General features: G+C 36.2%; 1 protein-coding gene across 1 annotated transcript in view; it reads right to left on the reverse strand.

The window, feature by feature from the left end:
- Window positions 1-15,657, reverse strand: part of FTO (FTO alpha-ketoglutarate dependent dioxygenase) — a 250,072-nt gene that overhangs the window by 122,157 nt on the left and 112,258 nt on the right. The window contains exon 8 of the mRNA XM_086468789.1: window positions 13,115-13,239. Within this exon, the coding sequence (XP_086324915.1) occupies window positions 13,115-13,239 (125 nt within the window). The remainder of the gene's footprint in view (window positions 1-13,114; window positions 13,240-15,657) is intronic.

Genomic DNA, 15,657 nt, shown 5'->3' on the forward strand with positions numbered 1-15,657 from the left:
TTTTCCTATTACAACAATATTAAAAATTATGATTTCTTTTCTTTATACATTTTGAAGCACCAAGCTTCAACACTGATCTGCACAACCTATCACTGACTTAAACCCTTTTGATATTTACATGTATTTGAGCTACGAAATTATTTTTGTTCTTGCAAATTCATTTGGCTGATAGCGCACTTAATTGGCAAATATAATTCATTTGAGTTTATGTTCCTTTAAATCACTACTTTTGCAACAAAAAAGCCTAAATTCGGTGTGTCATAAATAAAGCCTTATGGTCTAAAGCCATAAACCCCCCCCATTTTTTTAGAAAAATTTTTTTTGGAGTCTAATGACTAACACTGAGGCTATTTTGAAAATTCCTTTTCTTCTTGGGTTGATGATAGAAAAGAACATATTGAGTCATGTTAAGCAAGAAACAGCAATTTTTTTTAAACGTGTCTGCCTGCAACAAGCGAGTGGTCTGGATCCAACTGTTAAGTTGTCCTCTCTCCCGTTATTTTACAGCTACTTTAATCCATCTTCAGGTTTTCTTATTCAAATTGCACACAAAAGATTTCTTATATTTAAAAGAGAATTACTTTGGTAATGACCATTTTACATGCCGAACTACAAAGACTTTAAATTAAAGACTTTTCCAATCAGATGCATCTTTCTGCAGCAGTATCATAATAAAAGTCTGAGATTCCATCACAAGAAAATGTGAAGGATTTTTACCAGGACTTGTGCCCTGATTCTCTTCTCAGTTACACTAACTTAAATCAAGAGTAACTCTTGAACTCAGTGATATCGCAATGGTGTAGTAAAAAAAAAAAAAAAAAAAAAAAAAAAAAAAAAAAAAAATCAATCTGAGAAGAGATGATGATGATAAAAATGATAATCCAGATAATCCAGATACTTTCACATGACTTTTAAGCAAAATAAATGTTACACTGTTGGATACTCAGCAGTCATCCCCTTAGAAACCAGTATGGGACATCAAAATTATCAGACTTCTTTCCTGTCTACACAAATTGATCAAAAATTTAGTGAGAACTGTACTACAGCAGCTGCAGATACCTCCCACCTATGACGCAGAATCATAGCTGGGAAGTACTCCACAATGGAGGAGTTGCTTTGGCAATACTGATGGATAATCTTTGTATAGTAAATTGACACCCTACAGTGTAGGGGATAATGATGCAGATGACCAGGTGAAGCAACCCCACACTAAATGGTACAATTTTTCCCTTATCTCTCCTGTGAGAGACAAGGAAAGGATGAAGTCAAGAAGGAACTCTACTTCAGAGTTGCCTCTGGGTATGCTCTTGAGGCAATCCTGTTTTTTACACCTCACTTAGCCCAAGGCTGTGCCTAACCACAGCTTCCCTCTGAATAAACAAATAAAAAGACAGGATTCTTGGCAGTTGAAACTTAGGATCCTGTTTCTTTGCTGAAAACACTGAAAAGTATATTGTTGAATCTGGGAAAAGAATGGATCTCTAAAAGATATCACAAGGCACATTTACTGTAAATTCCAAGGAAAAAGCAATGATGAATATACAAGTGTACCAATTTGGACTCTAATCAGCCTTTTTCCTCCCACTTTGCAAACAGAAGAGGTCCAATTTAGAAAGTCAGCATTATTTTGTAAAACGCTTCTTCCCTGTACAATGAATGATCCAAAATAATTAAAACTGAATGAAGACTGTCAAAACAAATGAACAATATATATTTAGACACATTAGCCTTACCGGTTATCATTATTGTGTTTGTTCATTTTCTCCTCAATTGAATTCACAACAGTTACTCATTCACAATGGGTCTGTACATTCACATCTGCACAGCAGTTGCCTATGGAAATGCGTTAAGTATCAGCTTTCAGTGTTCCTTCTCATATGCCCTCCCAGCTGTAAATGAGGTTAGGAAACAACACTGTAAATGCAGAAGACCTTTCAAAAGGTAAAATAGTGGAAGAAAAAGCCTCTCAGGACATTTCATTTGTACTTAGATTTCATTCTTAAAGGAAGACCCATAGCTTGACAGCATTTAAAGTCATTGAAATACAAAATATTAAAGGAAGACACAGCAGAATAAGGCATTATATTTTTGTGGTAGTCTTGGTTTATTACTATAAAGAGCAGAATAAGGCACTATAGTAATAATAGAAGTGTACCACAAAAACATAAATAGCACTGAATGCTGAGCTTATTGTTCTGAATAGTGTGATGCTTTATTTTTTTTACCCACCCCCCCTTTTTTTTTTTTTTTTTTTTTAAGAAAATGAGTGTTTGCAATTCCTTCACCAAAAAAACAGGACGGACACACACACAAATGTCATAAATAATTCCAATATAAACCCATGCTAATTTATGTAATGTGAAACTCCAACACAAACTACTCAGCAGTGAAGTTGCACCTCCTCGTATTGTGTATGCAAAATAAAAGCAAACAGACGTGCTCTTCCAAACCAATCTACTGCTACAATTAAACCAACAGTCATTTTACAAGCCAGCAAACTATTTCATGTGCGTCTATGGTGCTAATCATCTTTTCTCCACTACCCCAGCCCAACAGAACAGCGAGTTATTTATAGAGTTATCTATCTTGCACTTTGCAGATGATGCCTAACATTATGACAACAGTGAAAAGGTCTCCATACCTGCCTACCTAAAACAAGTTTCTGTAAAGTAATGAATAGAGACAGCTTGGGGACTATCCACCTGCACTGCCTGCCTTTTACTGCCTGCAAAGTGAAACCACAAGGGACAGGCAGAAGGTACTTGTCTGACAGGGCCAGGACAGCCTTTCTCCTCAGTGACAGCCTGGGCCTAGCCTCTTAAACTTGACCCACCATAATTCCTTCACAATGCAGCAGCGAGGCAGCTGACAGTAGCAGCTGCACCTCCTAAGCGAGATGGATGGAATTTTCATAACTAGTTCCCCAAGTTACATTTTACCTTCAAGATAATTTATGAGCTGCTGTGGAGCCTTGAAGAGACAATATGCTTGCCATAAAATTAACTGTAACAGTCTTGTAGGTTATAATTAACACTGGGAGGGTAGCACCAACTGGATGAAACACATGGCATAATTGATGGTGAAACTGGAAATTAAGGAAGCTAACAATATCATTACTGTGCACATCACTTTAGTGAAACCTATGCTTTCCAGGGGTTAATTACAATCCCCTTCTAACGTACACATTCTGACGGGGAGTGGATGAGTGTCACAGCCAGGAGGAGGCAGGTTTGCTGGCAAGGCCACCTTGCACCTGGACTGATGTATATATTGTTTTTTTGCCTGGAAGAGATATACATGTCAAAGCAGCAGCACCAGCACCTGAACATCTGGCAACAGGCACACTGTAGCTTAGAGATAGATGATTGCTCAAGCCTCAGAATATTTCATTTTCTCTGTAGCCAGCATACTTAATGGCACAGAAGAAAAAAAAATTTCTCTGTGAGATTTCACTTAATGGCACACATTATTAATTTAAATGACTTGAGCAAAGAAAAACATTTTAACTTTATATTGCCATAACTTAGCAGCAAATTACGAATTTTTTTTTCATCAGTGTATTATCATCTTGGTTTATTACATTAATCTTTAGAAACATGCAAAGCAATCCTTTTAGCATCTTGCCTGTCAAGGGAATAGTCAACAGAAGATGCAATGCTAGTGAGCTAGTTAATCAGAAATAATATTATAAACTGCACTTCATCTACCTGCATCTAAGACTATACTCTCTAGCCAAGGCTTAAGGAATCATTAGTGTAACGTATTTATTTGAATCTCTCAAATTATTTTAATTAAACTTTTTTTTTTTGTCCCTGGACAAGATATGTGAAAACGCACAGATAAATGATGCAACAGTGTCACCTACAGGCAAGCAAAACAGTTAAAACCTCCAACAATGCACCCTGTTACCTCTCAAATCCCTTTCCTCCCCTCCTCTCCTCTCAATCCCCAAGACACACATCTGGATTTTGGGATTATCCATATCTCCAAATACAAAAAGAAGGGCAAATATCTAAAATGCTTTCAGGATGGCCTAATATAAAATAATTAGACCTTATATGTAGTAAACTATGCCTTACAATAAACACACTGTACAGCTAACAAGTCATCTATGCTGGAGTGGATACATTGATTACCTTACATTTCCTGAGCACTTAGTTCAAATTCATCTTTGCTAGGTGGTCAAAAATAATTCTGATAAGAATATTTTTCAAAACTCAGAAAGACCAAATATTGACATTACTAAATATAAGAAAATAAAAATGAGAAAAAGTCAACATACCCGAAAACAACTGTCAAAAATTTTAAGACTATTGTCTACTTGTAGAAAGAGTGGAACACCCTCTTATTAGTAGCCCTTAAAATTCTCAGAATTCTCCTTTTCCAACAGAATACTCTTTTCTCCTAGCATTACCGCTTTCACTTCAATACTCGATAGTCTTTTTTAGTTTCTTCCACAAATGCTGTTTCTCAGTTAACCTTTTTGCTACATCTCAAGATACCTTTTTGTTTCAACTATTTCTCTCCATTTTTAATAATATTACTGATGTCCACTGATGTCACTTTAACACCCTTCTCGCCCATGAGTCCTGTCTTCTCCACCACCAATCCAGGCTAGATAATGTCTAGATACGGAAATACAAGTATTGTGAATTACCAGTAAGGTGGGGTGCTGCAATACCTCGAAGTGTTCCTGAGGCTGGCTAAGCTATTCATGTAAGTTACAGTAGGATTTTCTTCTACTACTATTACATATGATTTATGCACTGTTCCCATCTGGGGCTGCTGTTACTTATCAAAATAAGACAAAGAATAAGAAAACAATGTATACTATGTAACAGATTCCCAAATTCTCTGTTTTTACAGAACATCTTACACATTAGAAATGACAACTTCCATTTTTAGCTATTTTAAACATCATCATTTATAATTTAATAATTCCACAGCAATGATACATTAAGAATTGAAAAGTCAGACAAAATAAACAGAACAACTAATATAGCCAAATTAAACTGTTAAAATGCCCCGAAGTTCTATTTGTAGCAAAAATAAACAAGTAAATCTAATTCTATTCTCACATTTATCTTCATTTCTCCGATTAGCTGATACATCTCCAACCCTTTCTTTGACCTCCCAGTGGAATGCACTTCTCTCTCACCCAATGCCATGGACATTGTCCACCAATTTACCATGGTGCTCTCACCAGCATATCTGTGTATTTTACCATAACTTTTAGTGGAAGCAAACTGTAGAGCAACGTTAACAGACTGACATCCACTTTTTGCCCACAGTCAGCCATGATATTCATGGCTCATAACCATGCTCTAGACTGCTTTGAGCATCAACAGCATCTAGCTCAGTTTCTACATCCATTTAATTTTTGGCTGCTCCAAAAATGCCAGCAAGGGTACCAATTAGTGTCAGCTGTAACCGTTGCTTTATGTGATATACACACCTGCCTACTAGGATTGGAAAACCAATGCATTTTACATAGGCCATCAAACACAGATACCCAATGGGAATATGCTTTGGCCTTATCTACCTGAATCATATTTGAACCACTGACCTGAAGACAATAGGCTTTGTATTTCATTACCAATCCCTGGAGCCATCAAGTTCTACACATGTGGAAAAACTTTAATAACGTAAGGCTGACAGCATTCAAGATTTGAGTCACAAACTTATGTAAGCATCTGTTCACTCATGCCTCATGCTATGACATGACAAGCACACCATTTGGCTAGGTAAATCCTTTATGTTATCCTCTGTTTTTTTCTGTATCGGTAATGTATACAGATTATTTAACACAGATCCTCCAAATTAAATTGATTTAATCCAGCTTTATGACAGATAAATCTGTGACAGTTATGGTATTAATGACACTAACAATCAAGTCCTGTTTGGATAAGGCTTCTATTATTCTACAGAAGACAGAATCCTATCTTTACACTCATTTAATTTTAAATATCTAGTTTCAGACAAAGTTTTAGTTCATACTAAGTTTGCAAGGAGTTCTATGGACATGTTACAAACCATGACATAAGCACATTTTGCTGAAGGCAAAGGAAACTACGGACTGATATAGCAGAAGAAACAAACCTCAGTGGATAAAGTAAAATAAATCTATGATAATTGTTCATTCTCTGGACCAGTCACATTTTATCCTTAGTTTATAACACCAGGCCTTTAGCTAATATGGGCAGCTACAGAGCGCTGCACAACACACTGAATTCTCATGGCTTTTCTCCTTTTCCCTTGCCTCTGGCAGTCACCATTCTCTCTTACAGGAACGATGACAGCTGATGCTAATGCTACTTTGTGGTTCAACTGTCTGATGATGTGGCTAACATGTTGTCTCCACAGATTATAAATTTGTCACCTCTGTGATCTTTTCAATCTCCAGTATCCTGCAGCCTGGAAACACAATAATCTCTGTTTCCAGCATTCAGATCTCCCAGTGGTAGTGCACAAAACATTGTCAAACCACCAGAAAAACAACTCTAACTATCTTCCTTGTACTGCAATTCTGAAAGCTTACATAATTAAGGAAATGTCACCCATGCTTTAAAAGTCTGTCCAGGTGAAATAAATTAAAAAAAAAAAATCATCATCAAATGCACTCTGATAAAGGAAATTCTTTATCACTTTTTGTTTTGGAAACTTTAATTGCACTACAGATAAAGACTAAATTTGTGTCAGTTGTCTGTTTTGGAAGTGTCATTGAATCATCTTTTGAAAAATCCATCTATCATAAGAAGAAGAAAAGCATGAAATCAAAGAAGGGAAATGTCAAAGAATTTTGATTTGGCAGTTATTCAGGTATGGGATACGATGCATCTCTATGGTTTTCAGAAGTGGAGCATTAAAACTAAACTAAAGTGATAAAGTAAACGTTCAGACTAAACAATTCCTTAATGAAAGAGTTTGACACACACAAAAGCCACACACAGAGCTGAAGTTCTGTGACTTTTACTAGACTGCCCTAAAATACCATTTGTTTTAAGTCCCTACACCAAATAACTTTTTTGCACCATATTTGCTGTGTATATAGTGACATCACAAAGTAAGAAGCAGCATTTTCTGTAAGTAGCCACAGCTTGTAAACATAAAGTCTTTTCAAGGGTAAAGGGTCAAGGCACTTTCAAAGGAAATAACAGTGGTGGTTAAACAGCAGCATTTAATCAAGCAGTATTTCCATTGTTCTGTAGAGCACTTGTACGTATTGATCCCAAGCTTGGCTGCTTCAAAGACTCCTCAATACAAGAAACACAGGTGAAAGACAGAGGCAGAAAACAGGAAGGGTCACAAGAAGCAAAAGAAGTCTGGTAATAAGCAACTGGAGAAAAGTCAAAGGTCAATCAAGGCAGCTGATGTCTAAGCATAACTACAGCAGGAGACCTGACAACTTCATTGAAGTCACAGTGTTTTCTCCATTCATTTGAAAGCTGCAAGGTTAGTTTTCAGTCTGCCTCAAAGCATCTTCCTGATACAGCATTCAGCATTACCATCTAAGTCACAACGTAAATTTACTTTCTGAAAAACTGTTTTAGGTTACACACTGGGTGAGGAACAGTTTTATTTTCTTCTTTTAAAGAGCATATACACACACGCACAAAATATGAATATCAAAGAATCCAAATATAATTTCCCCGCCCCGTGATTTCCAAAATGATGAATCAAAATTTTTGTCTATACTTGTTGGTAACTTACTGAGTACCCATTCTAGCTGACATACATATTGCCCAGAGAGGATAACTGTTACAAAAAACCCACTGGAGATCACACAGCTGTGTGTACTGAGATCCCTTCTAATTTCAGAAACATGGACACTGGATTCCTCAATATGAAAAAAAAAAACAACAAACCCTGTCATTCTAATATTACACAAAACAACCACAGAAGTTTTAAACAACCCAAATACTTCCCTCCACTCTCTGTCAGACTTTGATACCTCTGTGACTTCTCTGTTAAACCTTTGGAACTAACATAGCTCCCATTGCAGTAGTTTCTGAAGAGTTCACAATATTTCGTATATTTATCATCTTGGCAGGCCTGTGAGAGTGCAAAAAATCTCAGTATTTGTCAACCAGTCTTTCAACTGGTATTACCACATTTCATTTAAAAACTAGCATTTAGTGAGTTCCTGAAAAATACAAAAAGTCTGTGACAGAAGGGAAAAACTGCCCCAATTTTCAAAAAGCCCATGCTAACTTCTTCACCCCTGGACTTTTCTTCAGTTATAGAAGGAAGTATGTTCCTTCTTCACATCAACACCACTTTCTCCTACTAGAGCTAAAAGAGTAAACTCTACCTCAATTACCTTCTTAGATACGATCTAAAATTCCAAGGTATGAAGAGGTAAAGCATAAGAAAAAAAATGTAGCTTTTTCTTCAAAACAGAAAATAAAATATATAAAATTCTCTCTCTTTGTATCTCATTTAACATGTATACTATTTTAGGATTCCACTCTCATATTCTTTGTTGTTCTTATTATAGAACTGAACACTGTTACCACAGATTAGTACTCAATTTTCACACTATGTACTTACAATTTAAATACCTATATAAATATCCACATAATAATCCAGATTTCCCTGCTGAGACGTAAGACTATCTCAGTAGTATGATAGGTGTTCACTGTAGGTAGAAAAAAATACATACATTTACATTGCTATGTCAAAATTATGAGATCTAAGAAGGGGTTCGACAAAGGCAAAAAACCACTAAGGAATTATAGCTCAAGTTTGACTTGAAACCTGAAACTTATACGGTTTGCCATGAGTAAAATGTTCTTTCTTGAAGTGCTGTGCAAAGATGGAATAGGTTTTTTCATTGTTATTTCAATGAGGCAAAGCTTTAAGCTATTGATTCTTACAAGATATAATCAATTAACACTTTTCTGCTGTTTATCTCATGAACCAGAAGAACTTTGTGTTTACCTTGGTCCAAATTATTTATTGAATGTTTATTCTGTTTTCACTATTTCAATTTGTCATTACATGATGACTTACAGAGAACTTAAGATTTCAGAATTTGGTTAAGTAGCACAATTATGAAAATACAACCATCATAAATAATTTTATTTTTCCTATCGAACTTTCCACTTCATTATGTCTTTCTCCAAAACTTTACATTTTCCATTACCTGGCTGAATTTCCCCTAAGAGAAATGGTGCAATTTCACTCAGGGAAATAGCAAAAAGGACATCAGAGTCTGTGTCATAATAAAACCATTTTGGGCTAACAAAATTTTCACATGAAAAGGATATATTTTAGTAATGGTTTAACCAATCATGTTTTTTCCTAGCAGTTAATTTCAATGCAGCTAAATATTATTTTTTAAATTAATCTATTGTTGGTTTACTCAGTTTGTAGTAAACGTAGCTATATGAAAAACATAGCAAAAACCTACTAGCAGTTAAGTGCAGTATGTCATGCAAGCGTTAAAGATGATATTATTATAATATGATACAAGTTCTATTAGGAGAAATACGAGATAAGATTTTTATTGAACTATAGTCCAGTTCTCTTGGGCATTTACGGATCAGGAAAAGTGCAACGTTCTGTCTTGAAATTCAAGTACTACTTATTTCACTGTTTAACTGGAACCAGAAAAGTTGTTATATCATAAAGAAACAACTTGGCTGAAAAAAAAAAGTCAATAGCATCATCAACGGGGTAAAAATATTAAGGCCTTTTTTGAAAAATGAATCAGGTGCAGATATCGAACTGTACTTTTTCATCCATTGTCTCACTTTTCAAATGATAATTTCTTCCACAGCCACCATTAAGTCTTGATCTATTCCAGCTCTCTGTATGGGTCATTGATTCTAGATGTACCATGGTTATTTTTAAATGTTTCCCTTTCGTAGAGAAAAAGAGGGCTGTCTAGAGCCAGATGGGTAACTTCACACTTCATTTATCAAACCCAATGCATTAGACTCCACCCTCTCTTTCCCACTATTGCTGTTAATTTTCCATATAATTTGGTAACAATTTTCATTATGATACAGTGACCCTAAAAAGTCTATGCAGGTTTGCATGGTTAGTCCAAAACTCACAGCTGTTCCCTTTACCCTCTATTTGTTACAGTAGAATCTAAGGTTCCCCTTACTTTATAAGCTGAACAGTGACCTTCTATAAGCAGAGGTCAAGAAGGGGTCAGTTCAAAGGGCTAGAGCAGCTCTTTAACAGCTATAACAACCTGTCCATCAGGCACTATCATGCAGTATAAACAAATCTGGGGCTTTAGCAAATCTGGACCATTTCTGTTAACACTTACAGGACATTCAGCGAGTCCTACCTGAAGTACTTTGGATCACTACCACTCAACAGAGAACAACTTGAATCCTTAGAAGACCCGCTCAGATACTTAAGATATTGATGACATCTTTGAGTCAAAAGTATATGAAATGATGAGCTGTAACACTAAGTACACTACCATTGTTTTGGACTACAGAGCTGAAACTGAAATAAAAAACATAGAGTAATTTCAGTTCATTAATAGGCAGAAACACTGGCACACCTTAAAGCAAATAATGCAAGTTTCCAGCAAGTATTTTTTTACTTTAAGCTGTCAATGACACAAATAAAACCCATGAAAGAAAAGAATGCCTACATAACTCTACAAAGACCAAGTGCAGTCTAAGCTGCCCTCCCTCCATTGACCTAAATTTCTCAAAGTTGTACTGTTCATAATGGGCTCTCTAATGCACAATGTAAAGTAATTAGAGTCATCTGTATTTAACTTCCAGAGGAAAAAAATTCTATTATCTAATCTAGCTGATCCCCTGATAGCCTGTTGAAAGTAAAATACTGTAACCTATTGCCTGCCCTTTGACAAGTGCTAATTATTTCCTGTCCAAGCACATTTTTCTCATGTAATTCCAAAGTACACAATAGACTGATCTCTAAAACATGGGCAGCCCTGCTAGTACCACAGCGGATGTTTTATAAGTTTCACCACCGTATGCTTGATGGCTACCACAGTCAGTGCTTCATTCCAGACATTTAGCTGAAGCTTTGATGAAGTAAAGTGAGGTGTACGGTAACAGTCTGTTTATGCAGATCATATGGATGAGACTCTCAGATAGGTCACTGGAATGGGAAACATCAAATGGAAAGAAAAAGGATTATGGATATTTAATACTCAAAGGACACTTTCTTTCAGAACTTTCAAGGCACAACGTTCCTCAAATTTTCTTTCAGGTGTTTAGTTTTAAGAAAGCCTGCACTTCGTCTGCTTGTGCCTCTCCCCACCCCCATCCAAGAACGTTAGCATTTCTGTGTCAGAGACTAGCCTATGTCTACAACTGCAATGCTGGCTCCAGCCTCCAATTACATCGTGAGCAGAGTGCAAAGGCCTGAAATGCTGTAACCCACTTACTTTTAAATGAGTCGCGATTGCCATGATTCCCACCAACTTCGTGTATTAGGAAATCATTGTTAAATTAAATGAACACTAAAAAGATATTCCACCCACTAGAATTGTTTAGCCTTTTCTTATCTCTAGGAAGCTTTCTGTTCTGGTTCACCACAAAGATGCACGTGTTCCATGGAAAAGCCTTATGTGATTTCCTCTGTTTCCAATGTAGCCAAACAGTCTGCATTATTTAGTAAGCAGGTGACGGAAGGCAAAAAAATCCCCAACAAAAATCCCTTAAATTCCTCAAAAAGGAAGAAACAAAACCACATAATATTACCAACAATATTGTAGACCCACCTTACTAAGCTCTTTTCCACTATGATATCTTAACTGATTAGTATACAAATAAACATTCCATACTCATAAGAACACAAACTTATAAAACACAGGCTCTGATTTGTATAATAATTACCACTATGTAATAATGGTTGGGGTTTTTTAGACTAATAATTTAGACTATTCTAAACTAAAAAAGTTGAGAAACTTTTTTATCTAAAGTTTCTAAAATGTTCTAAGCCCACTCACTGTAATTATTGGGAAGAGTAAAGCCACTCAAGTGTTAGATCCAGTATCTACAATTAACTTTTTAAAGTCAACCTCATAGAATTTTCAGAAGCTTTCCAAAATTAGACACCAACATAACACAGGAGAACTCCCTTAACTGGAACATCTAGTGGACGTAAAAAGAAATCATTACAATTAAGTGCTAATTTTGATTAACAAAATCTCATTAAAAAAATACTTTTGACTAGAATCTGTGTTTAACTGTAAGCACAGGACATCTCCTGGTTTTAAAGGAAAGCTGTACATTTGGTAGAAAAATTTCATAGATTGTTAGCTATTTAATGTAAATATCATAAATAAGAAGAAATAAGAGATTATTAAATGATTATAAATCTATCGCTTTAAGAAATAGATGTGAAAAAAGGTGACATCAACTCATTTAGTAGCTAAAGAGAAGGACACAAGGTGGCATATGGCAGAAGTTCTCTTTTTTGATTTCATGTATTTCTGAATGAACTAGAAGTAAGATGGATCTGTAGTTTCTGAAATGCATTCATCTGACTACACTCCAGCAACATATACTTTTTCAAATAAAAACATAAACAACTTAAATATTGCTAACAACACCACCTGATTTATTACCATGGTAATAAGTTCAATTTAAGAACTCAAGTATAATCAAGCACTTACAGAATACAAACTCCAGAATTTGTACATTATATGTACATTTACGCCAATCTCACCCAACACAACCCAGTTAACACCGGTAGGACACAAAGAAAATGTGAGCATAATGAAGAAAGCAGACAAGAAGGGTATCTATTAGCATGGCATGCCAGCTATGAGTATTGCTCATATTGTTAGTGATATAAGGAAAACCTTAGGGCACTTAAGGTGATACCAGTCCCCAAATATATATGCTGCCTATCAAGCTATTATCAATAGACTGCACTATACAAGCACAGTAAGGGAGCACTCTACTCCACAAAGTAACTCCAAAATCAGAAGCAGAAACACTGACTATTCCATTCAAGGAAAAACACTGCTTGAAGAGTAAGAATTTTGAGATTTTTTTAAACATCAGCTTGCCCCGCCCGCCCCCCCCCCCCCCCCCCCCCCCCGGATTTATAGGAGTATATTCGATATACTTGTTTGTAATTCTTATATTTTTCAAAAATTTCTCACCTTGCTGTCCATTCTTTACGCAGCTTTTGTCGCTCCGTAAGAACTAGCAATAAGCAACTGATCGTTTTCTTCCTTTGTTCCACAGTTTGTTCTTCTTTTCCAAGTTCAGAGAGGACCAGGCTTGTCTTAAAGGGAAAAAAACACACAAAAAAGCACATTCCTATCTAGAAATAGGAAACAACGTATAAAATTAATGAAAAGCCCATAAGCAAATAAGGACAGTAAATCAATAACTTTTTTTATTACAGTTCCTCTGCTGACAAATCAATACAGTAAATGATGGTTAGAAATGGCCACCATATATTTGGTATTTAATCAATATACATGGCACATAAGGTAAACCTTAAAATCTCATTGCCTTAAGTAACACAACGAGACATTGTGCATTCTAGCTCTCATTTTCTTGAGACATAATTCTTTTCTTTTCTAAATATTTTCTCATATCAAATCATACCAGAAATGTTTCCCTTAATACAGCATTCGTTTAGGGTATTTTCCCCTCCCCTTTGATCCCTGGTGAAGCTTAAGAATAAAATACCTGTTTGTATTGTATCTTCTGAAAGGAAATTCTGATTATGTCCCTGTGTTCTCTTTATCATGAAATATTTCAAGTAAATGAGTAGTAAAACTCTACCTTTTTTCATTTATGGAATAAATTAAAAATTGCTAATATATATATATATATATACACACACACACACACACTAAGTCATGGAGTAGGATGACACTCAGTCTCTCAGAAGAGCAAAAGTTACTGGCCTTCCCAAACGTCGTGTCAACAGTTAATGTTGATGTAACAAAACTGCAGATCTTCTTATCACCTCTTATCTACCCAGCAAGCTAACTCCAACTCTCTTACTCCATCTTTGCCTTCAACTACTAACTCACCCACCATTTTCTCCTCTTCCTTCCCCTGTGCTTCCCCATGTCTGCCAATGTAGGAAAGAAACAGCACATGCTGATGCTCACACTAACACCTATGTCAACCAGTGCACATGTGCTGACTTGATGTGCAGCAGTCCAACCACAACAGAGATCTAGAGTCAATGCTGCAGTCTTTTCCTTCAGTGAAGATACTATATTTACCTTTCTCACCTTAACCAGCCACTCATACTTAATTATTTTTAATTATTTTTGCTATTCTAACCTTCAGTCACATATTCTGCAAACATATCAAAGTATCTAAACACTTCCGGGAAGGATGACTGAATGTACAGAATGCTTGCACAAACCTAGGTTCTTCACAGAAAATGAGGCAAAAAATATGTTTCTCGCCTAAGCAGTTATGGAAGTGAGTTTGAAAACACAACTCAAACATCATTAACAGCTGCAATTCCTACTCCCAGCATGGCCTCTCTTAGAGGAATAAGATGACAAAAAGACATGGCATATTGCCGCCTCCTCAATATCACATACACATTACACTCTGCCCAAAGGTACACCCCTTAAATTCCTCTGGGGATTCTGCGAGATAAATGGTTGTTATTATCTTCAGTTTGTGAAAACAGGAGGATCTACTGTTGGTCTGACAGGTTTTGGGGTTTTTTCCCACAAGAAACAATAATACGCAGATCGTACACTTCTTAAGCTATGTAAAGCAGCAGTAACATTGCTACTGCCATGGTGGTTTCAAGAGACAAGCATGGCAGGGTTCATAGAGACAGAAAATAATTTTATTACATGAACATCAGCTGACAAAGACCAAAAAGCGTCTTCAACCCCACCTCCCAGCTCTATCAGTTGGCCTACCAAAAGGCATTACCCCATCATATGGGACTTACACATCAAAAAGATCATTTTCTTGTAAAAAACCCAAAATGTTCAAAACCCTGTCTATACAGATTGCATTCTTGACCCTGCTCTGACATTACAAAGCAAACAATAAGCCAGAGAGCATTTTCAGATAAGGATTCCCTGACACCGGTTTCCCTTTCACTGACCTACATCGTCTTTTCCACAAGCTCTTAATATCCACCAACTTCAACAATCCTGATCTTACAGCCTCACTTTCAGCAGCTGCACAGTTTAAAGCAGGATTTGATAGAGGATTTCAGCACATGAGAACATATTCACACGAGAAGAAGAGATGTACATTCTTTAACTGATGTAAATTAACCCTACCTGTCATTCAGAATAAATTTACCTATTAAGTCTTTAACCTCTGTATTTACCACATGCAAGACTTGACACAGCACTATAACTAAAGCTTCTCTCGATATTACAGGATGATCAGACTGTAGCCATACAGCTAGGTTACAGTATACCAAGATTTCCCTTTCAGAATCCTTGGATGGCCTTATTAATCATGATGGGATACTGAAATCCACTGGTGATGGTGTAGAAGTCCACTACTCTCCAAGACTGCAGAAAAGCCCCGAGTTTAATGATACTACACCTCACAAAGCTGAAAGTATAGCTATTTGCAGGCAACAAACGTCAAGATCCCCTAAATAAGTGATTTCCAAAGCATAGAGCATGGAGAACTGATAAGTCCTAAAGAAGTTTCAGTTGATATCTTATTAAAAGATGATGTCATTAGAGTA

This window comes from Leptosomus discolor, chromosome 8 (genome assembly GCF_034619465.1).
Source record: "Leptosomus discolor isolate bLepDis1 chromosome 8, bLepDis1.hap2, whole genome shotgun sequence".
NCBI lineage: Eukaryota > Metazoa > Chordata > Aves > Leptosomiformes > Leptosomidae > Leptosomus > Leptosomus discolor.